At 39.7% G+C, this 26402-nt stretch overlaps 1 protein-coding gene across 2 annotated transcripts in view; it reads right to left on the minus strand.

Annotated features, from left to right (window-relative positions):
* The window catches only part of inpp5a (inositol polyphosphate-5-phosphatase A), a 288035-nt gene that overhangs the window by 247243 nt on the left and 14390 nt on the right, over positions 1 to 26402 (minus strand). For both annotated transcript variants that reach the window (XM_088351848.1, XM_088351849.1), the window contains exon 2: positions 2889 to 2930. In XM_088351848.1, the coding sequence (XP_088207974.1) occupies positions 2889 to 2930 (42 nt within the window). The remainder of the gene's footprint in view (positions 1 to 2888; positions 2931 to 26402) is intronic.

The following is a 26402-nucleotide window of genomic DNA, read 5'->3' on the forward strand; positions in this document are numbered from 1 at the left end:
ACCTCCCAAAGCGCTTTACAATGGGCTTCACGCTTACCCATTCAGACACACACGCTCACACACCAATAGCGGCCATGCAGCAATGCAAGGCGCCGACCTGCTTATTGGGGGCATTAGTCTGAATAATAGGATCCAATGGCAGTGTCTGAAACTCGTGACAAAAAGTTACCGGACACCAGGCAACTCTTCAGAGCCATAAAGTAGACATTTTAGGTTTTGCGATGAGTTAACGTATGTGGTTGAAAATGAAATTTGACTCTGCTGCAGAATGTGAAAGACGGTGTTTAAGATTAGCTTAGAGCTAACAGAGCTAGTCAGAAAGTCAATATAGTAAAGCCAAATTATTTCCCTGCGGCAATATTTGGATACGTTAGAAATGCTATTCTTGTAGACACTTAAGGCAAAATAAGGTGACGTCAATCGAGACTTGTGTGTTCAAGGTGAGTCATCTCCAAACCAAACAGGAGCTGGTGTCTGCTTCACAATTTTTTTGAGGTTCAAACTTGTTGAAATAGGTTGGGATAACAGCTATATATAGCGACTCACAGAGGTTTACGTTTAGCATTATTTTTATACATAAAATGGAAACTGCTTAATCTTTTAAGTACCGTATTTTCCGCACTATATGGCGCACCTAAAAGCCTTTCTTTTTTTCAAAAGCTGACCATGCACCTTATAATACAGTGCGCCTTATTTATGGATCAACATTAAGTCGCAAAGTCTTCCAACTAACTTGCAGCCGCCGACTCGATTTTCCCCCGAACGCCAAGTAGTCCGCGGTGGATGCTGGGATTTATTTACCGGCGTTTCATTGGCTAACCAATGTGTCAATCATCATTTGAATCGATCACTATTGGCTAAAGTTATTCGGAGGTCAAGGGGGCGGATCCTTTTTATCATTTACAGGCTGGCATAGGCTTAACGGCAAAACAAAGCCTGTAATTGGCCGAAAAAGATAAATGTGTAAGCACATGGTTGACGGCATACAGAAAGCATTTTTTTACTATTCTGTATTTGTAAATATTTTATTCTCCTGGATTTACTACACTCACGGGTATAAGAGAACATTGGCTGCACATTATTATGAACACAACGACTTCGGTGAGCTACTCTGGCTATTTATTATCCCTGTATTTTGTTTCAGACTGAACTCGATGTTTCTGTGATGCAGGTGCAGATAATGGATGGAATGGAGTGTCTATTTTTAAATTAAACTCAATTCCAAGTGTTTATTGTCATATGCACAGTAAAGTTGCGAGCGAAAAAGAAAATAAAAACTAAGGAATGGTTGACATTTCTTGAATCCCAAGACTTTAACCTTCCGAATGATGGAACGATGCATTTGAGTGACATCGTACGGACACCGCATCCGCACGTGTTCTCGACACGTATTTGCAAGCTTTGGGAATGTTAAGGGGGTAATAAGTTGGACTGAACTATCTGACTGTTTTGTCCACGTTCCCATTGTAGCGCCTTATAATCCGGTGCGTCTTATGTATGGAAGATATAGGACCAAAAACTATTTTTTCGGGGTGCGCCCTATAACCCGGTGCGCCTTACAGAGCGGAAAATACGGTAAGTTTGGGCAGAAGTTTGAGTTTTTTATTTTATTTTTTTTTTTGCATGTCCAGGGGATTGAGCAATCTTTATTTTTTTTAAACTTCAGACATTTACACTAAACCTCTCACAAGTTGTGTAAAATGTGTTTCCCGAATTTTGTTGATCTTGGTTAGGCCAATCGTGTATTTTCATCCAAAAGCACACAAAATAATAATCACAGAAAATTCATGGCGCCCAAGTATAATGTTTGAACTGCGAATGGAATCACATCCGCGTTACTTTGTCGAACTGAGCGTGGATAAATAATTCTTCTGTTTACTTTTCTGATAATGTTATATACCCAGACACAGTTCAGTCAACAGTTCAATTTTATAATAAGCCTCAATAAAGTCTTTTTTAAAAAATAGGGGGCTGATTTTAATATCTAACAGATTGCAGTCCTATTTTGCTTTCCCCATGTAGTATAGTTAGTATAAAAATAAAATAAGGTTACCTTTACATCTTTCAAAAAGGCAGAAATACTCATAATTCAATTAATTAATTAATAAGAATCGATTTAATTAGCTCCTCTGTCACGCATTTCCTCCAATAAAGGTCAGCCTGTAACATTAGTTAAACATATTTTGATTTAAACCATTATTAGAAAGGTGGCATGCACTTCCTTTAAACACCTAGCAGAGTGAGCTTTAACCTGATGGATAGCTCAGGGCGGTGTCACGACCAGAACAGAATTAGGACCCAGATGCGTAACGGTAATCACAAGTTCATTGAGATAAAGAGGAAAACAGCGCCCGCGATCAGGTGCTCGCTGGACGCGGGAAGCAAGCTGCTCGCAGAATTGGAACGTGTTCAGAATGCGGAAGTGGATCTTCCGGAGCGCAAGATGGTAGTGTCGTAGACGGAAAAACAGGTTGATAGCAGGGACAGAAGAGCAAAACGTGGTCAGGATCAAGAAACGAGTCGTAAGTCGGGACGGGAGATCAAAACGTGGTCAGGGTCCAAAAACAGGTCGTAGCCGGACACAAACGGGGAAATCAGGAACGGACGGGTGGAAAACGGGTAAAAAAAAAAATCGAGAGTCAGAGCCAAAATGCTTGCCTAGTAAAAAACAAAGGTTCGTTGACGGGCTGACAACAGGCGAGTGAAAGGACTGAGCTAAGGTAGGACGGGAAAACAATCAGGAAGCCAGCAGCGGCTGGCGCCAAACGAGCGGGCACAGGTGACATTAATCAGTCATCATGACAGACAGCTCATTTCTGCTCGTTAATTGCTAAATGTAAACATGTCTTTCTTTTAGACGATTATAACATGGTCAAAGACATACATACCTGGTAAAACTCCCTCAGCCATGTTTTCTGTAGATGTTCAGGCTGCAAGCAGAAAAAAAACAAATTGTTACTCAAGTGAACAAACACTATCCACACATTTGAGATTTTTGTTCTAATCTGACAAAAATAAAAGCTAAGAAAACAGCCTCCTCTCAGATAGGACGCAATGTGTTAAAAATGGTTAAATGACATCTGAGCCCTTTAGTGTTACCTGTGGTGTTCCACAGGGATCAGTGCTTGGCCCCATTCTTTTCGACATTTACATGCTTCCATGAGGTGATATTATTTCGCAAGTATAATATCAGTTTTCAATGTTAGGCAGATGACACTCAACTATATCTTCCGATGAAGGAATCTGCCACACTAAACTGTGGAAACTTGGAGGCCTGCCTCACTGAGAAAAAGGAATGGATGTCACTCACATTCTTGCGCCTTAATTCTGAAAAGACCGAAATGTTAGTCATTGGTCCATCTAAATGCCGTGACTTATTCTCAAAAACTGCTGTGAACATTGACAAATGTAATATCACCCAGAGTGACTCAGTTAAAAATTTAGATGTCATATTTGACCCCGATCTGTCCTTTCAAACACACGTTAATAATATTACTAGTAAGCTTTTTTTCCATCTTCACAACATTGCTAAAATTCGCCCTATGCTGTCTCAGTCGGATGCAAAGATTATAATTCATGCGTTTGTTACCTCCCGTCTCGATTACTCTATTGCATTACTCTCCGGTCTCCCGAAGTCCAAAATCAAGAGCCTTCAGCCGGTACAAAATGCTGCAGCGAGGCTTTTAACTAAGACAAGAAAGTTTGATCACAAACGATTTTAGCTAACCTGCATTGGCTCCCTGTTAGCTTAAGATGTGATTTTAAGCTTCTGATAGTATTATACAAAATCATGCATGGACTTGGTTTTACGGCCTACAAAGGTCATTTGTTTTTACTATTCTATCACAATATTTCCATTTATTTTATTCCTGGTATCTTTTGTCGCATAATACTCACATTTGTGGGGGCTTATTGAGTTGGTTGCACGATACACAACTGTATTTAATCACATTTTTAGTGGAAGTTCAATGTTGGCAATAAGATTGACTTGATATCATTGGAAATTATTTGAATGCAACACAAACCTTTTCTTCTTTTTCCCTGTTTTTTTTCTACTTTTTCTTCCTTTAAAAAAATCTCATTGTGTTTATTTTGTCCTAGCTGTTCCTTTTTTTCTTTTTGTTCTCTATTTACATTTTTCCTTTGTTTCTTTCTTTTCTTTTTTTTCTGGCTTTTTTTCAGAATGTTTCCTTCTTTTTTGTCTTCCTTTTGTTTCTTTTTTTCTCAGCTTTTCACTACTTTTTCATTTTGGTATTTTGTTCTTTTGTTCTATTCCCCCTTCCTTTAAGTCATTTTGTGCATATTTTTACATAATATTTGGTCATATAGGGATGAAAGAAGCAAAAACAACCCAAAAAGCTGTTTAGGACCCGAAAGAGCCGGTTCCTTTTAGTGAGCCGAGCCAAAGAAGCCGGTTCCTCAAAAAACTCTACTGACTTTACTCAACTTCGTTCTCCTTCGACATTGACTTCAAAATACCGCCTTTAGAACACAGCCTCAGGGGAACCCTTGTATTTTTACCTTCATGCACTGTAACTTTGACTTAATTCGCTTCTTAATTAGCAATTTCGAGCCCTGATTTTTGTGAGCTTGGCTCGATTTTCTTGTGCCCGGAAAAGCTCTGGAAAGTGCGCAATTGCGCAAACCCGCCGCTAAGAGGGAACATTGCTCTGCCCCCTGAGATTGGATCTGCAACCTCAGTGGAAATGTTTAAATCTAAGCTTAAAACTCACTTCTATTCTATTGCATATAAATAACCTAGATTTTAAGTTGACAATATCAGGGGATGGTATCATAATAGTCTGTAGTTTGCTATAGTCTTTGATCTGTGCAGCCCTTTGAGATTCTTTGTGATTAAGGGCGTCACAAATAAACATGACTTGACTTTTTACATTGACGAGTCAAAAAGTTGTCAGTGCGAAGTGAAGGAAAAAAAGCAACAGAAGATGTGCAGTTGCTGACATTGTTGGTGGTCACTCTTAAAGTTAAGCCGTCGAGCTTCGGCCTGCCATCTATTTTACCTTATTTTGCTATGCTTGTATCATGCCGTCCCCTCTCTCCTCCACTTTAAAAGGCTATTCTGAGAACCGGACTTCATTTCCACTGCGGGAAAAGAGAAAGAGCCTCGGGATGTCAACTGTACCATTTAAGGAGAGAGCTCTCTCTGTCGATAACTTGGTGTGACGAGTGGCAGGCGTGTATACATGTATGCATATGTTCATGTGTGTGTGTAAAATATACTATATTTTCATTTAAGAAGATGGACAGATGATTTCCTCCACATTTAGCCATACTTCCATGTCACTCTGATCTGGAAATCATTTTTGTATGAATCCCAGGAGCAGTGTTCATTTGGGCTGTGAAAAGTGATGGGTCCCGGGGACTCGCATGCTAAAAAATCTATGGGTCCCGACAGAGATCTATGGCTCCCCAAAATTTAGTATTATCCAGGTTGACATTGTTAATCTGCGACAAATATATAATACAAATCTATGTATTCATTCAGTTTTAATCATCACAGTTTATTGGTAATACAAAGCAGTTATCACTTCAAGATTTTTCAGTTCACAACAATATTGCACATTATTCAAAATAATATTGCTGGAATAATTATATTAATCTATATTTTCATTTAGTTTTATTCATCACAGTTAATTGGTAAAACAAAGCAGTTATCACTTCAGATTTTTCAGTTCATAATATGGTATATTATACATAATAATATTGCTGAAATATTAATCTATATTTTCATCCAGTTTTAATCATCACAGTTAATTGGTAATACAAAGCAGTTATCACTTCAGATTTTTCAGTTCATATGTTCTTTGTGGTTTGCTGTCCCACCACAGTTGTAATGCCTTCTAAAGGTCCAATCCATTATCATCCTCCTCATAGCTTCACCAGGAATAAAATTAAGTCGATTTTGGCAGAAAAGTCCTTATCTTACTTAGGAGTATTATTTTGTTTATTTTCTTTCGTCGAATCATTCGCTTCAACACACGTGTTTTCCTGCCTCCGCGATCTTCCGAAGATTTTCTCTGCCGTTTTTTCGTGCCGGAATTATTGCCGTTGTTATCAGTTTTTGCATTATGTTTCGACTTATTATTGACACTGAAAAAATTACCAATTTTGTGTTGACTTTCACCTAACACTGTTTTTTCGGAGGCATACTTAGCCTTCACCTTCCCTCGACAATGACGTCATCTCGAAGCAACGAGATTGGCGTGCAGACGAAAACTCGAACCGCGAGACCAAAACAACAATGGCGGATCTGCCTGACGAAAAGTTTGGAGTGCGGTAAATCTTTGTTAAAAAAAAAGTAATCGGGTAATAATGACAATTTTGTGTCGAAAAAGTTGCGTCCCGGGGACGCACGTTGATTTGACACGATGCGTCCCCAGCAAAAATGATGCGTCTAGGACGCAGGGACGCAGGCAAACTAGAACACTGTCACTAGAATTAACCCCAATATCAGACTGTGGCTTGGGTGAATCATAAAATAAACAAATTAAGACTGTCTGAATGCTGTGTTCTAAGTGAGTGGTTTGCTAAGGGAAGTAATAAATGGAGGATTAGATAAAAACTGAGCGGACTCAACTATCTCAATATATATATTTTGACATGCACTTTAATGCACACACCGTTTTATTGACATAAATCGCATTCTGATTGTTGATTACGTAGTTGCCGCCAAACATAGTTTAATCAAACAGGATCAATCCGTCAGGTAAATCAGGTGAAATATTTTGATACGAAAAAAATAATAGAATTCTATTGATTTAATTTGATAAACGAGTTATAAGAACTGCAATCATTAAATGTTCATGAGCTCTATAAGTGTCATGATTACTGATGCTTTGCTCCTGTCTGTTCCCCGGCTTTGACCCGTTTTTGATCCCGACCACGTTTACTCTCCTCTCCTGGCTTACGACTCGTTTCCGATCCCGACCACGTTTTTGCTCTCGTGTCCCGGCTACCGAACCGTTTGTCCGTTCCCGACACAACCATCGCTCGCCACTGAAGACCCAGTTCCGCGTTCAGAGCGACCTGCTTCCCGCGCCCAGCGATCACTGGATCGTGGGTGCAACCCTTTCCTTTCTTCCAATAAAACTGAGAGAAACGTAACGCAAGTGGGTCCTGTCTCCGTTCTGGTCCTGACAGTAAGACCTCATTATGTCAAATGCCCCTAAAACTGGAATAAAATTTACATCCGAATCACAAAAACTATCGAAAAAGGTGAGAAACAAGAACTTGAATCACTTTAATAACAAAATGGAAAGAATAAAAAGGAATAACACAGAAATAAGTAAGTGCAATACGAGTCAAAACAATCAGGACCACGTTACCGGCAATGTTAGAAGGTCCAGATCTGGTAAAATCACAAGTATTTATTTCTCTTTATTGCAGGTCTGCCATCCACTGATGGCTAGTTTATCCGTACTGTTCAATTTTGAACAAGAATGTTTTGGCCACCGTTATGACTCCAATCGAACAATCGAACTAAAGAAACACTTTTGAGCAAAACACGTCATTTCTAATTGGATCAGATTGTAAGGTAGCAAGTGATTTCCATCTTTAATTGAGAAAACAACTGTAAAAATAGATATCTTGCAAATACACTATCGTTTAAAACAGGGGTGTCAAAATCAATTATACAGAGGGCCATAACTCAAACCACACCTTTGGTCGTGGGCCAAACAGGATGAATATTTATTGAATACTATATATATTTTTATTATATATTTATATTTATATGTATACCACAGCCATATCCCCCTAGTGGGAGGTGGCTAAAGTCATTTCTGACTCTTTTTGGGAGATTGATTTAGAGGAGGGGATTCCCAGCCCCCTCGCTCAACCCAACTGAGGTGTTGGGAGTCATTAGGTGACCAAAACCCCCCAATTCCTTTTTTAAAAAATAAAAAAATAAATAAATATGAATTTAAAACAGTCAGGAATATTATACCATAATAAACAAACTTAAACATTAAATGAATTAAAAATTCTTGCTCTCCATAAAAATATCTCCTGTCAAAATGAAAATATGAAAAAAAGGAAAATATCAATAAAATTTGTGCTTTTCACTTTGGGAAATTGCTTTATTGAAAAAACATCTTCATATTCTTCTTTAACTCTTCAACTTTCTGTATCTTTTCTCTGGATTCAAGGTTTTTCAGCTTACTCTGAAGTTTTCTCTTGTAGTGCCGTTTTACATCAAATTCCTCAATGACGGCCACATAATCTCCACAAATAAGACACACGGGTTTACCGTCAATGTCAGTTCACATCATTTTCTCGGGCAATGTGGTTTTTAGTATCCGAGTATAATTTGAAAGTTATCAGGGTTTCAGCCGGTTCCTTTTAGTGAGCTGAGCCAAAGAAGCCGGTTCTCGAAAAACTCTATTGACTTTACTCAACTTAGTTCTACTTCGACATTGACTTCAAAATACCGCATTTAGAACACAGCGCAAGGGGAACCCTTGCATTTTTACCTTTCGCATGTGGCCCGCGGGCCGTGAGTTTGACACCTGTGGTCTAAAATGTTGTTTCTTTATTATATCCAAAATAAAATGACATTTTTGGAGTTACAGTCCACCAAAGTACCTACAGACCTGGGAAGTGGTTATGTGCACATGCACCATCGTCCAAGGTTTAGCCAGAACTGACGGCACATGTCGGTCTATATAAGGATATAAGCACTGGACCTTGTCATTAGTCACATGAAGGGGGATATGAAATAGTAGGGAAGAGTAAAATACAGGAACAGAGTAATAAAAATTTACAAGAGCAAATGAGGGCAGCACGGCGGCGCAGTGGTTAGCGCATGTGCGGCACAGTTCATGTCTTGGGAACTGTGTGGGTTCAAATCCAGCTCCAGACTTCCTGTGCGGAGTTTGTATGTTCTCCCCGTGCTTGCGTGGGTTTCCTCCGGGCACTCTGGTTTCCTCCCACATTCCAAAGACATGCATGTCAGGTGAATTGGCCGGTCCAATTGTCCCTAGGTGTGAATGAGCGAGCGAGTTGTCTGTCCCTGTGTGCCCTTCGATTGGCCGGCAACCAGTTCGGGGTGTCCCCTGCCCACTGCCCAATGATTGCTGGGATGGGCTCCAGCACCCCCAGGACCCTACTGAGGATAAGCGGTGTAGCTAATGAGAAGAGAAAATGATCACTTGAGGTACTAGCTCAAATCAGTGTCCTTAAATAGGACATTGATGTAAGTGAGTCTTGAGTCAGTTGTTCATTGAAGGTTGAAATATATTTCAAATCGTTTTTCACGCTAGCGACAGGGATTCCGCCCGTTTTCGGGACACGGTGCATTGCAGTGTTCTGGTTTGCCCGCGTCCCTGCGTCCTAGACACATCATTTTTGCTGGGGACGCATAGTGTCAAATCAACGTGCGTCCCCGGGACGCAACTTTTTTGACACCAAATTGTCATTATTACCCGATTACTTTTTTTTTTTAACAAAGATTTACAGCACTCCAAACTTTTCATCAGGCAGATCCGCCATTGTTGTTTTGGTCTCGCGCCGAACTCAGCAAACGAGATCTCATTGCTTCGAGATGACGTCATTGTTGAGGCGGTTGTCGAGTGAAAGAGAAGTATGCCTCCGAAAAAACAGTTGGTATTAGGTGCAAATCAACAAAAAATTGGTCATTTCTTCAGTGTCGGTAATAAGTCGAAACATAACACAGAGCGTGGTAACAACGGCAAAAATTCCGGCACGAAAAAACGGCGGAGAAATTCTTCAGAAGACCGCGAAGGCAAGGAAAACACGTGTGTTGAAGCGAACGATTCGACGAAAGAAAATAAACAAAAAAATACTAGCAAGAAAAGGACTTTTCTGCCAAAATGGACTAAATTATACTCCTGGTTACACTATGAGGAGGATGATAATGGATTGGACTTTGAGAAGGCATTACAACTATGGCGGGACAGCAAACCACCAAGAATATATGAACTGAAAAATTTGAAGTGATAACTGCTTTGTATTACCAATTAACTGTGATGATTAAAACAGAATGAAAATATAGATTAATATAATTATTTCAGCAATAATATTTTGTATAATGTACAATATTGTTGTGAACTTCTTAATTAGTAATTTAGAGCCCTGATTTTTGTGCGCTGGCTAGATTTTCTTGTGCGCTGAGAATGTCCAAGCAGTGCGTAATTGCGCACGCGCGCAGCTTAGAGGGAACACTGCTTGTGATAAAGGGCGTCACAAATAAACATGACTTGACTTTTTGATTTTTTTAACGCATTGGCTGAGTTAAGCTAAGTTAAGTTTGTGAAAAATACAAGATGTTTTAAATCAGCAACACACACTCAAAGAGAGAAATATAAAAAACGCTACTGCAGCCTGGTAGACAATTTTTAGTCCTTTGCACCATGTCCAGATGTAGACTGACCCAGCTTTGTTAAGCCGTCATTTTATGGAACAGATGTTGACCTTGCCAGGGAAGCTCAAAGGAACCTTAGTAAGCATCTTGAGGACCAGACCCTGGAGAACAAGCCACTGTGATAGAAAGAGAACTGAGTGATACTAGTCCTTTGAGACCACCAAGTGCAGCCAATCAGGACGTCATTTGCACCTAATTAGAACGAGGCTATCAAGCTAGGAGACAAAAATAAACCCAAACCATCCCAGGACTGTACACCTCCGCTTCCTCCTCTAGCTCACCTTGTTTTCTCCACCTCCTCCATCCCTCTCAACTCATGTTCCAAACTTAATGGCCTACTTAAAACAGTCCAGACCCATACATTGATTTTTGGGGGGGATAAAGTCACCAATAATCCCAAATGAGGTCTAAAAATAAGAGACCAAAGAAGTCTGGTGTCAGGTGAGCTGTTTCTCATCTCATTATTATCTCATTAGCTACACCGCTTATCCTCAGTAGGGTCGCGGGGGTGCTGGAGCCCATCCCAGCTATCTGCGGGCAGTGGGCAGGGGACACCCTGAACTGGTTGCCAGCCAATCGCAGGGCACACGGGGACAGACAACTCACTCGCTCATTCGCACCTAAGGACAATTTGGACCGGCCAATTCACCTGAAATGCATGTTTTTGGAATGTGGGAGGAAACCGGAGTGCCCAGAGGAAACCCACGCAAGCACGGGGAGAACATACAAACTCCGCACAGGAAGTCTGGAGCTGGATTTGAACCCACGCAGGAGGTTCCCAAGACATGAACAGTGCCGCACATGCGCTAACCACAGCGACGCTGTGCTGCCTGTGAGCTGTTTCTGCTAAAGAAAATTAGAAAGACGTCCCAGAGACATTAACAACCCCGACTATATTGTCACTAAGTTCAGCTTAGTATGGTTTTTGTGTACCAACACAGAGGTTAGGAGGCAAGATGGTAAATTCCTAGAGAGGAGTATCCATCCATCCATCCATTATTCGGACCACTTATCCTCAGTAGGGTCGCAGGGATGCTGGAGCCCATCCCAGATATCTTCAGGCAGTGGGCAGGGGACACTGTGAACCGGTTACCAGCCAATCACGTGGACAGAATAAAATGACTCAATTTTGTGCAGGCTTGGGGAGTACTGGAACACACGGAACGGCAAAAATGATGTTGGCAAGCTGTTTGGATATATTTTCATTTTGTGTCTGTCGCATTTTATGTTCGTTTTGCCGGAGATCAAAGAGATCAAAGCCAGGAGTGAAAGCTTACCATGTGTTGTGAGTCATCATTTGATTCATATTTAGTTTCTTTTGTCTTTTATTAGCATATTTGGTATTGGAGTCATCCAAAAGTCATTGAAAGTTATCAAGTTAAAGTAACCCTACCCAACCCTGTTGGTGCCAAGTAAGCATTACAGAAAACTACAAAAGTCAGCGTTATCTTGGTAGTGCAGGTAGGAGCTAACAGCATAACGACAATGGACGGGACATTGTCAAAACCGCATAGCGCAAAATTGCTCAAATTATTAACCATAATTTGATTCAGTATTGATTGAAGTCAATCAAGCACCAAGCAAAAATGTCATTAATTTACAAAACCACTTCGAAACAGAAACGAGACAACCACACTCCGAGAGCATGTCAAGAATGTGAACTGATTTTTTGAAACAAGGTCATTGGCTTTCAGAGGAGGCATCAGCCTAAAAATACCGAGCCAAGATTGGAGGACACTGACTAATGAAGGGAATTACCGAAAAGAGGCCAGAGAAGAAATATTACAAGAAAAGAACTGAGTGGTGGGTGTGACAGGTTTATAAATGGGTGCTTAAGAGGTTACTTAACAAATTGGAAAACAGAAAAACACAATAAAAACACATCTGTTGGAATAAAGTGAACTAGATGATTTTAAAGATATCAAAAAACATGACGAGCAGCACGGCGGCGCAGTGGTTAGCGCTTGTGCGGCACAGTTCATGTCATGGGAACCTGTTGTGGGTTCAAATCCAGCTCCAGACTTTCTGTGCGGAGTTTGTATGTTCTCCCCGTGCTTGCGTGGGTTTCCTCCGGGCACTCCGGTTTCCTCCCACATTCCAAAAACATGCATTTCAGGTGAATTGGCCGGTCCAAATTGTACCTAGGTGTGAATGAGCGAATGAGTTGTCTGTCCCTGTGTGCCCTGCGATTGGCTGGCAACCAGTTCAGGGTGTCCCCTGCCCACTGCCCGATGATTGCTGGGATGGGCTCCAGCCCCCCCCGCGACCCTACTGAGGATAAGCGGTACGGCTAATGAGATGAGATGAGATGAGAAAAAGCATGACTGCCTTTAAAAAAAAGTGTCAAAAAATGTCTCTTACCCACGAAAGCTGCCACTTTACCGCACTTATCTGTCATGATCACTGATGCGCCAAGTGTTATTGTTATTGTATAGTGACTTGTTTACCTGACTGCCCATTTTGCACATCTGGTGAGCTGCTCCTCTTGCACTCTTTGCACTACTGTATAATACTATACATAGCTATAATTATTTAGTATATTATTAGTACTTCAATACTCAAACTCAATACAATATTTTATTTATATCTGTACATTCAAGGAAATTGTGAGGTTCAAAAGTATCAACATTTTGTTCTCCATACACGTGTACAAGAATGACAATAAAGTATATCTGAATCGGAATCGGAACTGCCGCGAGTTCTGATTTGCTCCCGATCAGTATTTGATCCCAGTCCTGTCAATCCCCTGTTGTCAGTCCGCAAGTCTGCAAACCTCAGTGAACACAAGCTTTTTTTCAACCCTGACTCCCACCTGTCCCGTTTTATGCTCCCGTCTGTCCCCGGCTTCGACCCGTTTTGGATCCTGACCACTCTGCTCTCCCGTCTTGGCTTCCGACCTCTTTTTGTCCCAGACTACGTCTTCTAACCTTTTCTGGCTTACGACTCACTTCCGACCCCGACCATGTTTTTGCTCTCCTGTCTCGGCTACGACCCGCTTTTTCCGTCCCTGACACCAACATCGCTCGTCACGGAAGAACCACTTCCACGTTTGGAGCACAATCCGAATACCAGAGCGACTTGCTTCCCCCATCCAGCGAACACCGGATAGTGGGCGCAGCCCTTTCTCTTCCTTCCGATAAAAACTTGTAAGAAACGCAACGCAAGTGGGTCCTGTCTCCGTTCTGGTCTTGACATTATCTACAAAGACATTTCGAAAAAAAACTGTACCAAGTCGGAAAGTATAAACAAAGTGCGATGGCACAAGGAAAAAAACTTTTTACATTGACGAGCAAAAAAAGGGTGTCAGGAGATGAGCAAACACTTTCACACCGTTTTGTCTGAATCAGCAAAGCGATCAGTTGGGATTTGTGCAAATTGTGTGTCATCAGAAAACAGGAAATTACAACAGCCACAACAAGGCTGTGTAGGCCGAATCTTGAAAACCTCATAATATGGGTTTAAAGACTGCAAATTCACACAAATTTATAGGATGACATTGACACACCTGCAATACAGTGAATTGGGCAATCTATTTTAACCATTCCTGTCAACCTGTACGTTTTTGCCGTACAAAGCACATTTATGATGCATTTTAGGACGTGTACGACGTACGAGAAAATCCGTACGGAAAAACGGAAATTTGTCAATGATGGGTACCATCCGGTATACACCGACTATCACCAAACGGCAAATCAATCAAGTCAAAAGAGTTCGAGTTGTGTAGTGAAAGGAAGTCCGTCTCTTTTTAGAGAACCGGCTTTTTCGGCTCAACTCATTCAAGAGAGTCGGCTCTCCAACGGCTCACTTGCTTTGATGCATTATATTACGAATTATGATGTTGTATGAACAGGGTTGGGTAGGGTTACTTTAACTGGATTACTTTCGATGACTTTTGGATGACTCCAATACCAAATATGCTAATAAAAGACAAAATAAACTAAATATGAAAAAAATTACTCAATTTTGTGCAGGCTTGGGGAGTAACGGAACACACGGAAGAGCAAAAATGATGTTGGCAAGCTGTTTGGATTTATTTTCATTTTGTTTCTGTCGCATTTGATGTTCGTTTTGCCGGCGATCAAAGAGATCAAAGCCAGGAGAGAAAGCTTACCACGTGTTGTGAGTCATCATTTTATTCCTATTTAGTTTCTTTGGTCTTTTATTAGCATATTTGGTATTGGAGTCATCCAAAAGTCATTGAAAGTAATCCAACACAGGACGAAGATGAGCCAAATAAAAATGTTCACGTAGTACAATTCACAGCAAGGAATAGAGGATCTTTGCAACTGATCTGTAGTATCTGACTGTGTTGAGCTCTCCCACTCACACCTCTGCCATGTATTACTCAACCGATTCATCAAAGCAATAGCAGAGCTGTTCCAATCTGATCCCAGGCAACGCTTGTGTGGGAAGACCATCAAAAGTCTTTTAAATGCACTTGTTTTTAGCTCATGATCACACTTAAGGTCTAAAAAGGAATTTAAAGAAAGTCTTTTGAAGTATTTCTGTTTGGCAACTTGGCATGACCAACCAGTTCAGGGTGTCCCCTGCCCAATGCCCGAAGATGGCTGGGATGGGCTCCAGCACCCCCGCGACCCTACTGAGGATAAGCGGTGCAGATAATGGATGGAACTTCGCATGACATTCGGAATATTCATTGGATATTAGCAGTGTCTGAAACTCATGACTAAAAGTCTGAAAGAACTCTGAAAAGTTGCCTGCCCAGCCATAAAGTTGCCTGCCCCATTTTTAACAACTTGAAACACAATAAGACAGCTCATCGCAAAAGAAAAAAAAACATTGTTGCAAAGTATTAAGGATTGATCATCAGAATATATAACAGAACAACACTTTAAATTTAAGTTTAGAACAAACATTCTGTCGGGGGCCGGACTAGTAGATTAAATCTATTTATAAAATTCATTGCATGTATATGACATGGCTGTTTTCCATCTGCCATCAGTATGTACCTGTTTTTACTCATCTTCATTCATGCAATGTTTGCTCCAAGCCAGGTGAACTCCTCTTTTCACGATGCTTTTAAATGTACGTTTACGTTTTGTAGCGTCATCAATTTTGTTAGCTTCTTTTGAATCTTTCTTCAGGGCTGAGGTTTCGGCTTTATTTCAAACCACTTGTCGATTTTTCTTGTGTTCTCTGTGCGTCTACTTTGGAAAATGATATGCAAATGCGCGACCTTATCACGCTCGGGAAAGTCCGGAAGCACGAAGTTATTCGATGCAGGCTTCTGATTGGCTGCCATGTATGCAAATTACTAAACGAACCGAAACTGAAATTCCAAAATTTCCAAACTGAACAAAAATTTCGAAATCGGAAGAGAGCAAACGTTTGATTTGAAAAAAATAAAAAATAAATAAAAACAAAAGATGTTTTGGTTTTCTTTCTCGAAAAAGTTTTCGGCCACCCGGGCGTTTTGTAATTTGTACGCCTGACGTAAAATATGCACGCCACAGACGTTATTTCAGACACTGATATAAGCGTAGGAAAGTGCAGTGGTTATGATCTGCATTTCTATAGCGCTTTACAATGTGCTCCACATTTCCCAATAGTGGCCTTGCAGCCATGTAAGGCGCTAACCTGCTTATTGAGGGTATTAGGGGTTCAGTGTCTTACCCAAGGACATTTCAACATGTAACAAGGACGAGCCGGGATTCGAACTGGGATCTCTTGATCCCAAGACGAGCGCTCTACCTCCTGAGCTACTGCCGCCCCCACATCAATCAGTATATTACCAAAAATAATTTAATGCAGAAAACAAATTCATAATTTGAATAAGAAAATGTATTATTCTATTTAATTATATTTGCATGTATTTTTTTCCTTCTACAGTGAACGTTCAAGGGACTTTATTTTTGAACTTTTTTCATAATAAACCTCATTCATGTTTGAAAAAAAAATATATGGTGTAAGAGGATTTTGTATTTTGTAAGGGAAAATACGACAGTTTGTAAGGGCATGGAGCCCTGGAGCGCCACAGGTATGTTTATGCTATGTGTAGTCGAGGCAGCCAGAACTGAAGTATGCTTTTATTGTGTTCATAGTTCGAAAGATACAACAGAGGACTTTTCAAAACAACTGGTGTGGGTCCTCGACGCTTTTTGCACGACTGTAACTTCTTATCAACTCTATGCTTTCGATTTTGACAGCAATGGCAGTATTTGTTTCCTTTTGTAGCCTATTCTTAACTTACATCATCACTCTTATGTACATCGCATCCTGTTTGCTCGGAAGATGACGCGATTTCAGAGGCATCGTATTTTCTGCATTGGCCCAGACACTTACTGCAATTACAGAACGGGATAACAGGGGCAAAGAGAATGATGAGTTGCTTATTTCATCAGTACATTGCATGGATTGCAAAGGAGCCTCTAAAAGCAAGTGGAAATGCATTTCGGTTGACTTATTTTAATCAATCGTTTCCCTTAAAATAGAAGTAAAAGACAACTTCTACTCCATAGCATATGAATAACCTACTCTTCTCGTCGGCTGAAAAATAGTCTGTGTAATATAGTGTAATAATCTGTGAAGCCCTTTGAGACTCTTCGTGATTTAGGGCGTCACAAATAAAGATGACTTGACTTGACTTGACAATGCAAAATCTGAAGTGGCAAACAGGGTTGGGTAGGGTTACTTTAACTGGATTACTTTCAATTACTTTTGAATTACTCTAATACCAAATATGCGAATAAAAGACAAAATAAACTAAATATGAATCAATTGATGACTCACAACATGTGTTAAGATTTCTCTCCTGGCTTTGATCTCCGGCAAAACTAACATCAAATGCGACAGAAACAAAATGAAAATCAATCCAAACAGCTTGCCAACATCATTTTTGCCGTTCCATGTATTTCGTTACTCCCCAAACCTGCACAAAATTTAGTCATTTTATTCATATTTAGTTTCTCTTTTCTTTTATGAGCATATTAGGTATTGGAGTAATCCAAAGGTAATTGAAAGTAATCAAGTTAAAGTAACCCTACCCAACCCTGCTAACAAAACGTTGATACTATTTATTATAAGAAAAGAAGAAAGAAAATCTTTGATCATTAGAACCTGTTTACTCATTATAATCAACAGAAAATCTTACGAGGTGATTTTTCATTCCGAACAATCGTTTTTATGTATGACACTGGTGGACATTGGTGTGCACAGATACACAGTAGGTGGTGCTATGGTTCCTGCTAATCTGTATTCATTTTTATAATTGAAAACTGAAATTTGAATTCAATCACCAGAAGAATCGAATAGGACATTTTTTTCCTCAAGCGTAACTAATTTCAAAAAACTATTTTTGTGTATGACACTAGTGAACATTGATGTGCACAGATACACAGTAGGTGGTGCTATAGGTCCTGCTAATCTATATTCATTTTTATCATTGAAAACTAAAACTTGAATTGAATTAACAGCGTGCCAACATCATTTTTGACGTTCCATGTATTCCGTTACTCCCCAAGCCTGCACAAAATTTAGTCATTTTATTCCTATTTAGTTTATTTTGTCTTTTATTAGCATATTTGGTATTGGAGTCATCCAAAAGTAGATGAAAGTAATCCAGTTGAAGTAACCCTACCCAACCCTGGTGGCAATGAATTGCACATAGAATAAAGACAAACTGTTATCATGACAAAAGGGTGAGTGAAGTAAGACACAAATAAAAAATAAAAGCAATTTAGTGAATTAGTGGGGTTCAATTGTTTTATATAAGTATTCCTAATTTTGTTCTTTGACCAAGAACATTTGCAGCACGGTGGAACAGTGGTTGGCGCGTGTGCAGCACAGTTCTGAGGTCATGAGATCGAACCTTCCTGTGTGGAGTTTGCATGTTCTCCCTGTGCTTGCGTGGGTTTCCGGGCACCCCGGTTTCCTTCCGCATTCCAAAAACATACATTTCAGGTTAATTGGCCGGTTCAAATTGTCTCTAGGTGTGAATGAGCGAGTGAATGGTTGTCTGTCTCTGCGTGCCCTGTGACTGGCTGGCAACCAGTTCAGGGTGTCCCTGCCCACTGCCCGAAGATAGCTGGGATGGGCTCCAGCACTCCCGTGACCCTACTGAGGATAAGCGGTGCAGATAATGGATGGATGGATGGATACCAAGAACATTATCATAACCACTTTCTTGGCCAATTTTAACTAATGCAATCAAAAAAAACAGTTAAGAAATCCAAACACAATGAATATTTAACTGCAAAAGACAATGATGATACCTTAACTGCCTAATTGTTTACTGTGTGTCACCAACTCCACCACATGAGAAAAGCAAATGCTGTGTTGTTATCAAACAACAAGTTGCAAAAACAGGAAATTTGGCCACCTACTACCTGTCTATTATGCATTTTAAGATGTTTTCCTATCAGTGCTCAGAGGCTTTCATTTTAATTCCAGTTGCAGGCATTATGAAAAGTATATTTGTGCTTCCTAGCTTGGGATTTTGTCCTTCAAAACCTAAGTTGGAGTCTAAACTTTCCGTTAGCTAATCACGGAAAACATTATGTAGGAATTAAGATGACAACTAAATTAAACTTAAATGAGACTCACGTTAAGAAAACAACAGCTAAGGTATTGGAATGAGGGCCCAAACCTGCATCAGTATTTGCAATGGTAGTTGATACCAGTATTAGCTCGTGGGCATTCCATAATCAGGAAAAGAAAATTAAAGGAATAGTAAATCGCCATTAACTACCGTAAATTCCGGACTATAAGCCGCTACTTTTTTCCCAAACGTTCAACCCTGCGGCTTATTCAGTGATGCGGCTTATTCAGCGTAATTTTTCTAACGGCCGCCAGCGGCGCTCGAGTACAAAAGGTAACATTTAGACCGGTGGAATATATGCGCCGAGGAAGACTGCAACTTCTTGGCTTGTGCATACAGTAAATTAAATTAGCGTAAACATACCCTCATCATGCAAAATGCAAAAAGAAAGGCACACGACGCAGCTTTCAAGCTAAAGGCAATCGAGCAGTCCGATAAAGAAGGAGCGAGCGTGTTGCTAGCGTGTTTTTGAATAAGGGAGCGTGGGACGACGTCTACATGACAAAGTTGCTTTTCGATGGCTTCAGTTCTAAGGAGGAAGATGAGGACGGTTTACCGTAATTTTTACAAGTACGGTATGTTTTTTTAACAGACCCGTTTACTGTGTTGCTATCTGTCACAGGCACCGTTTGGGATGAAAGTTATTATTATTAAAGCTTTGAAAACTCTCTCGTTGTACCGTCTTTCTTTGTAAATATGTTTAACCATGTGTAATATGTATTTGCAACTGTATATTTTTGTAATGTCTATTTCAGACACTTATTCTGATACGTTTCCCACGGGCAAATAAAAAAGAAGGGGCGAAAAAAACGCGGGCTGACGGGAAGTGGGGACTGGTAAAAGTGAGTGTTTGCGGACGCGGCAGAAAATAGTGGATATATATTCTTCCCATCCTTACCTTTGGAAATATACACTTTTTTCCTTGGATTACTTTCAACGGGACCCGGACTCTGCAGGTCTGCATCAAACCTTAAGTACCGTTATCATTTTCCGTTCATTTTTCGGCTGTGATTTTTGGACTGTGTACTCATATGAAGGACATTCAGTTTCAATCGCAGGACTTAGTCGGGTTTTGGGTTAATTTTGTGTTTGTGTTACACTTTTTTAATGTGGGCGCATGCGGCTTATATACAGGTGCGGCTTGTGTAAGTACAAAATCGGTTTTCCCCTTAAAATGTGGTGGGTGCGGCTTATAATTAGGTGCGCTCTATAGTCCGGAATTTACGGTAAAGGCAATATCAAAGGATGACATCTCAATGACTCACAATAACTACCCAATATGTCAGTATAGGTACGCATCTTAAAAATGTGTTGACAAACATAAGTACTAGCAATAAAAAAACAATGTGTTTTTATCTCTCTCGAAATTGCTGGAGGTAATGCAGAAGTGTGTCAAACTGGACCAATTTATTGCATTTTTCCATATATTTTAGAGGTCAGATGCATGCAACAGATTCAGTAAAGAGTAAAAAGCATGTCCTGCTTTGTGTCTGACAGTTTTATATGAATTGGAGAGCTTAAAATAGCCTGAGTGCATTACACTTTCAGCTACCATGCTGCATCCGTGCAACAGAAAAGATGGCTGTTTAATCTAACCTTATTAAAAAGAACTTGAGCACAATATTTACAAAAGCAGATGTATACGTTTTTTGTTGGCATAGCAGAATCCACAAATGCTTAGCATATGATATAAAATCCAAATCCAAATAGAGCAGTATCCTTGAGAACGCTTTAGATAGTATTTTCCTATTTTTTTCAGCTATTTGTTTTCTAAACAACCGAATAAAATACATAAAATGAATCACAATAATTTAAAGGCGGCACGGCGGATGGGTGTTTAGCGCGCAGGCCTACGATGCGAGGGTCCAGGGTTTGATTCCAGCTGCCGTGGCCTCTCCGTGCAGAATTTGCATGCACTCCCCGTGCCTGTTTGTGTTTCCTCCCACAATGTGCATGTCAGGTGATTTTGGCTGGTCCAAATTGTAAAAATTGAGTGAGTTGTATATTTTTGTGTGCCTTGAGACTGGCTGGCAACCAGTTCAGGGTGTCTTCTGCAACTGCCCAAATATAGCTGGGATGGGCTCTAGCACCCCCAGTGACCCTAGTGGGGATAAGCTGTGCAGATAATAAATGGATGAATGGACAATAATTCAAAGGTATATTCAAAATATTTTTTTAAGACGAATGTTTTTAACAATTCAACAATGTATGAATACTAAAATAACAGTTGATTAAAAAAAAAAAAAGTAAATCATTGACCGATTTCAGCAATAGATTCAGAAATCACTCAAACAGACCTATTTGTTGTTAATAAAATAATACACTGACATGAAAACTTTTTTTTTCCCAACAAAAATTTCTAAATGGAGTAGGTTGAGCTATGACACGAGACTAATAATACACAAAAAACGTTTTCATTGTGTAAATAATGTCTTTGCCATATTGAAATAAAAAATCTGGTTGGGAAACGTTCCAGGAAACAATGGTACCTTGAATTAACCCTGTTATTATTTATATAAGGAGAAATCTAAAACTTGATCTGTTTAATTTCACAATTCTATATATTTAAGAATATTATTGTTTTTTTTTAAATAACACAAGTTTATGAGACTGTGGCTGTACCAATTACACCCTGATGGTCTGCCAGTATCTTTTTATGTATGGGAAACACCTTGAGAAAATTATGTGCCATGTTTGAAAAAACTACATCTTTGATATTTGGGTTTTTAGTTTGCAATACACCAAAATGGCCCAAAATTATTGATAGATGTTAGAAGTTCTATTAAATGGGTTGGGCTCTAATTTTTTCATTCATTTTTTGCACCGCTTATCGTCAGTAGGGTTGCGGGGGAGCTGGAGCCCACCCCAGCCATCATCGGGCAGAGGGCAGGGGACATCCTGAACTGGTAGCCGGCCAGTTGCAGGGCAGAGAGACAATTCACTCGTTCATTCACACCAACAGAGATCTATGGGTCCCCAAAATTTAGTGTTATCGAGGTTGAAATTGTAAATCGGCGACAAATATATAATATAAATCTATATATTCATTCAGTTTTAATCATCACAGTTTATTGGTAATACAAATCAGTTATCACTTCGAGATTTTTCAGTTCACAACAATATTGTACATTATACAAAATAACATTGCTGAAATAATTATATTAATCTATATTTTCATTCAGTTCTAATTATCACAGTTAATTGGTAATACAAAGCAGTTATCATTTCAGATTTTTCAGTTTACAAAAATATTGTACATTATACAAAATAATATTGCTGAAATATTAATCTATATATTCATGCAGTTTTAGTCATTACAGTTAATTGGTAATACAAAAGGAGTTATCACTTCAGATTTTTCAGTTTGGTTTGCTGTACCGCCACAGTTATAATGCGTTCTCAAGGTCCAATCCATTATCATCCTCATAGCGTAACCAGGAATATAATTTAGTCCATTTTGGCAGAAAAGTCCTTTTCTTGCTGGGAGTATTCTTTTGTTTGTTTTCTTTCGTCGAATCGTTAGCTTCAACACCCGTGTTTTCCTTGTCTCCGCGATCTTCTGAAGAATTTCTCCGCCGTTTTTTCTTGCCGGAATTATTGCTGTTGTTATCACTCCCTGCATTATGTTTCGACTTATTACTGACACTGAAATTACCAATTTTGTGTTGCTTTGCGCCTAATACTGTTTTTTTCTCTTTCACTCGGCGACAAGCACCACAACAATGACGTAATCTTGAAACGAGATCTCGTTTACCAAGATCGGCGAAAACTCGAGCCGCGAGACCAAAACAACAATGGCGGATCTGCCTGACGAAAAGTTTGGAGTGCGGTAAATCTTTGTTAAAAAAAAGATAATTGGGTAATAATGACAATTTTGTGTCAGAAAAGTTGCGTCCCGGGGACGCACGTTGATTTGACACTATGCGTCCCCGGGAAAAATGATGCGTCTAGGACGCAGGGACGCGGGCAAACGAGAACACTGCATTAACAATCAATCTTTCATAATGGCCGATAACCATTTACCAAAGTAGCTTGATAGTCGATCTGAATGGTCTCACTGAGGCATGGACTGACCAGTTCCAAGGAAGTCCTGAGATGGCACTTGTGTTAAGCAGCGCTGACAGGCAAATGGCAAAACTGGCTAGTAGCCAGCGTGCTCTTATGTGTGTAGCCAGGCCAAGTGTGAAGTACTTCAAAAGCCTCTCAACGCATTGACACACGCAAAACGTAGCAATTTATAAATAAAACACCAATTTAAGGTTGTCAGTGTGCTGCTAAATCCGTCTCCACAGAAACACGTCAGTCTTAGATTTATACTGTTAATTCCACTGAATGCACTGAGTCTGCGACTATAAAATTATTTGACAGAAATAACTTTTAGTAGGCTGTCTTAGACAAAGCTATTGAGTGGAACCTCGGTTTTGGAACGCCTCTCAGTTCGAACAAATCGGAGTCCGACCAAAGATTTCGAGAAATTCTTGCTTCGCTGTGCGGTCAAAAAATCGGAGTTCGAACGTCGGTAATGCGTGAGTGTGTACGCTAGGGTGCCATGCTGAGCGGCGTACGGGTGTAGATCGCTCTTTTCCTGACCAACTGTTATTGCGTGCCGACGTGCTTCCTTTTGCTTTTGCTTTTAATATACAGGTGTACGAAGTCTTTTTGCCCCTAATTATGCCTCCGAAGAAAGTCAGTGCAAGCAGCAAAGTTGCTACAGGTGAAAAAAGAAAAGTAGTGCGTACAACTATTGCATTTGAGAAAGAAATAATAGCAAAATATGAAGGAGGTGTGCGAGTGTCTGATCTTGCTAGGGAATACAGCATGGCTTCTGCTGGGCACCACAAAGGTAAGAAATCCTATTCATATTTATTTTCTTTATCTTTTTTTTTTTTTTTTTTTTTTTTAACACGTTCATGTTAGCGTAATCTTTCGTACGGAAGATTACGATAACGCGAACGTGCCATTAGCCTGGGTTAGCTTTAAGTTTACGTTGAACATTCAGTAAACATTCAGGGTGTTGGAACGGAGCCCAACATTGAGGGTGTTGGAACGGAGCCCCCTTTCCAATGAACCGCTCACCACCTGTTGTGGAGACCCGGGTGCTAAATGACTTGTGAACGACCTGATTTTTTTGTTTTTACATGTTCATGTTTCCGTATGAAAGATTACGATAACGCGAACGTACGATTAGCCTGGGTTCGCTTTATGTTTACGTTAAACGTTCATGGTAAACATTCAGGGTGTTGGAACGGATTAAAACTATTTACATTATTTTTAATGGGAAAAATGATTTCGGTGATCGAACAAATCGGGAACAGGGTTCTGGAACGGATTATGGTCGAGAACCGAGGTTCCACTGTAGTTTACGCAAATATGAAAATCAGAAAATCCTTTTGAATACAGAGCGATGGAGTGAAAATAGAGGATTTGTATTGTTTGGAGCTAATTACAGTGGAAACTTACTGTCACTGGGAAAAACACAAGTTATAACGCTCCGTGAATGCAGAAATAGGTCTGACTGCAACCAAGACTTGAAAATTGCTCCCCAAGTGATGAAACATCATGACAAACTGGTCAGGGAAGCATTTCTACAAGGCAGTGCAAAAGGAAACAACATTTATATGTTCATGATGCGTTGCATTATTTTCCTTTTTTTTTTTTTTTTTTTTTTTTTAATGAAGCCCACAGACTTACTTGGGCAAAGTTGATTCAAATACACAAAATTGAATGTGTTTCATCCTTATTTTTAAAAATATTGCTAAGTAAAACTACCAGAAAAAAAAATTCTACAACCATGTGTTCAGAGTTGGGTAGGGTTACTTTAACTTGATTACTTTCAATTACTTTTGGATTACTCCAATACCAAATATGCTAATAAAGACAAAATAAAGTCAAGTCAAGTCATTTGTATTTGTATAGCCCTTAATCACAAAGAGTCTCAAAGGGCTTCACAGGTTATTACACAGACTATTTTTTCAGCCTATTATTACACCATCCCCTGATCTGGAACAAACATGAGGGCAAGGAAAAACTCAAAAACCTCAACATGAGGAACATGAATAAACCTTGAGAAGGGACCGCACATGTGGCATCCCCCTTTCAGGATTACCAGACCGCAAAGGATGTTGCAATCACAAATATATGAATAAAATTACTAAATTTTGTGCAGGCTTGGAGAGTAACGAAATACATGGAACGGCAAAAATGATGTTGGCAAGCTGTTTGGATTTATTTTCATTTTGTTTCTGTCGCATTTTATGTTAGTTTTGACGGAGATCAAAGAGATCAAAGCCAGGAGAGAAAGCTCACCGCGTGTTGTGAGTCATCATTTTATTCATATTTAGTTTCTTTTGTCTTTTATTAGCATATTTGCTATTGGAGTAATCCAAAAGGAATTGAAATAATCCAGTTAAAGTAACCCTACCCAACCCTGGTTTCTGTCACATTTTATGTTCGTTTTGCCGGAGATCAAAGAGATCAAAGCCAGGAGAGAAAGCTTACCATGTGTTGTGAGTCATCATTTTATTCCTCTTTAGTTTCTTTTGTCTTTTATGAGCATATTTGGTATTGGAGTCATTCAAAAGTAATTGAAAGTAATCAAGTGAAAGTAACCCTACCCAACCCTGCATGTGTTGCACGAACAGAGTCGCCCATTAAAAAAATAACATTTAACAAAAAACAGTACATTAATTTGTCAACAAGATTCCAAATACATCAAAGACATACAAAGTGTTTTCATATCTGTGGACAGGACAGGTTGTGCACAAAAAAAGGCAAAATAAACAAAATTCGGTTCCCTCGTGCTGAAAAAAAGAAAATGGAAAAAGTAAGGACACAGCTAACGTCACAAGATGTTGAATCGGGTTGAAATATTTATTTAGGACAAGGAAACTCAAAATCAAATCTTGGCGTTTCCCCTGGCTCTCATATAAACCGGAGTACAAAATGCTTTCCCTTGAAAGATGTAAAAAGAAATGAAATTCAAATGCTTTCACGAGCAGTGAGTCAGTCAAGGACTCAAAGAGCCTGCACCAAAGTGCTTAAGACAATTTTGGATCATTTTCCAAACCTGTTTTTTCCCCTTCGCGTGTAATTATGTAAACTCAGTCCTGAATTACGTAACGTAAACCCACAATGTGCATCAATTGTCTTCTTAATCGTACTACAGATGCATTGTGGTACATTGTAAAACCGTACTGATGATAAGTGATGACAGTCATTCTTATTTCAATCCAGCAGTGATAACAGATTTGCTCATTTTTGGCCTGTAAACGCTATCATCACAAAATAGGTTGCTATAATAAAATCAACTACCTTTAGACAAATCCAACAAACTACCCATAATGTGCACCTTCAGTGTTCTCGTTTGCCTGCGTCCATCATTTAAGCTGGGGACGCATAGTGTCAAGTCAACGTGTGTCCCCGGGACGCATCTTTCTTGACACC

This window comes from Urocampus carinirostris, chromosome 13 (assembly GCF_059441175.1).
Source record: "Urocampus carinirostris isolate Australia breed hairy pipefish chromosome 13, RoL_Ucar_1.0, whole genome shotgun sequence".
Classification (NCBI taxonomy): domain Eukaryota; kingdom Metazoa; phylum Chordata; class Actinopteri; order Syngnathiformes; family Syngnathidae; genus Urocampus; species Urocampus carinirostris.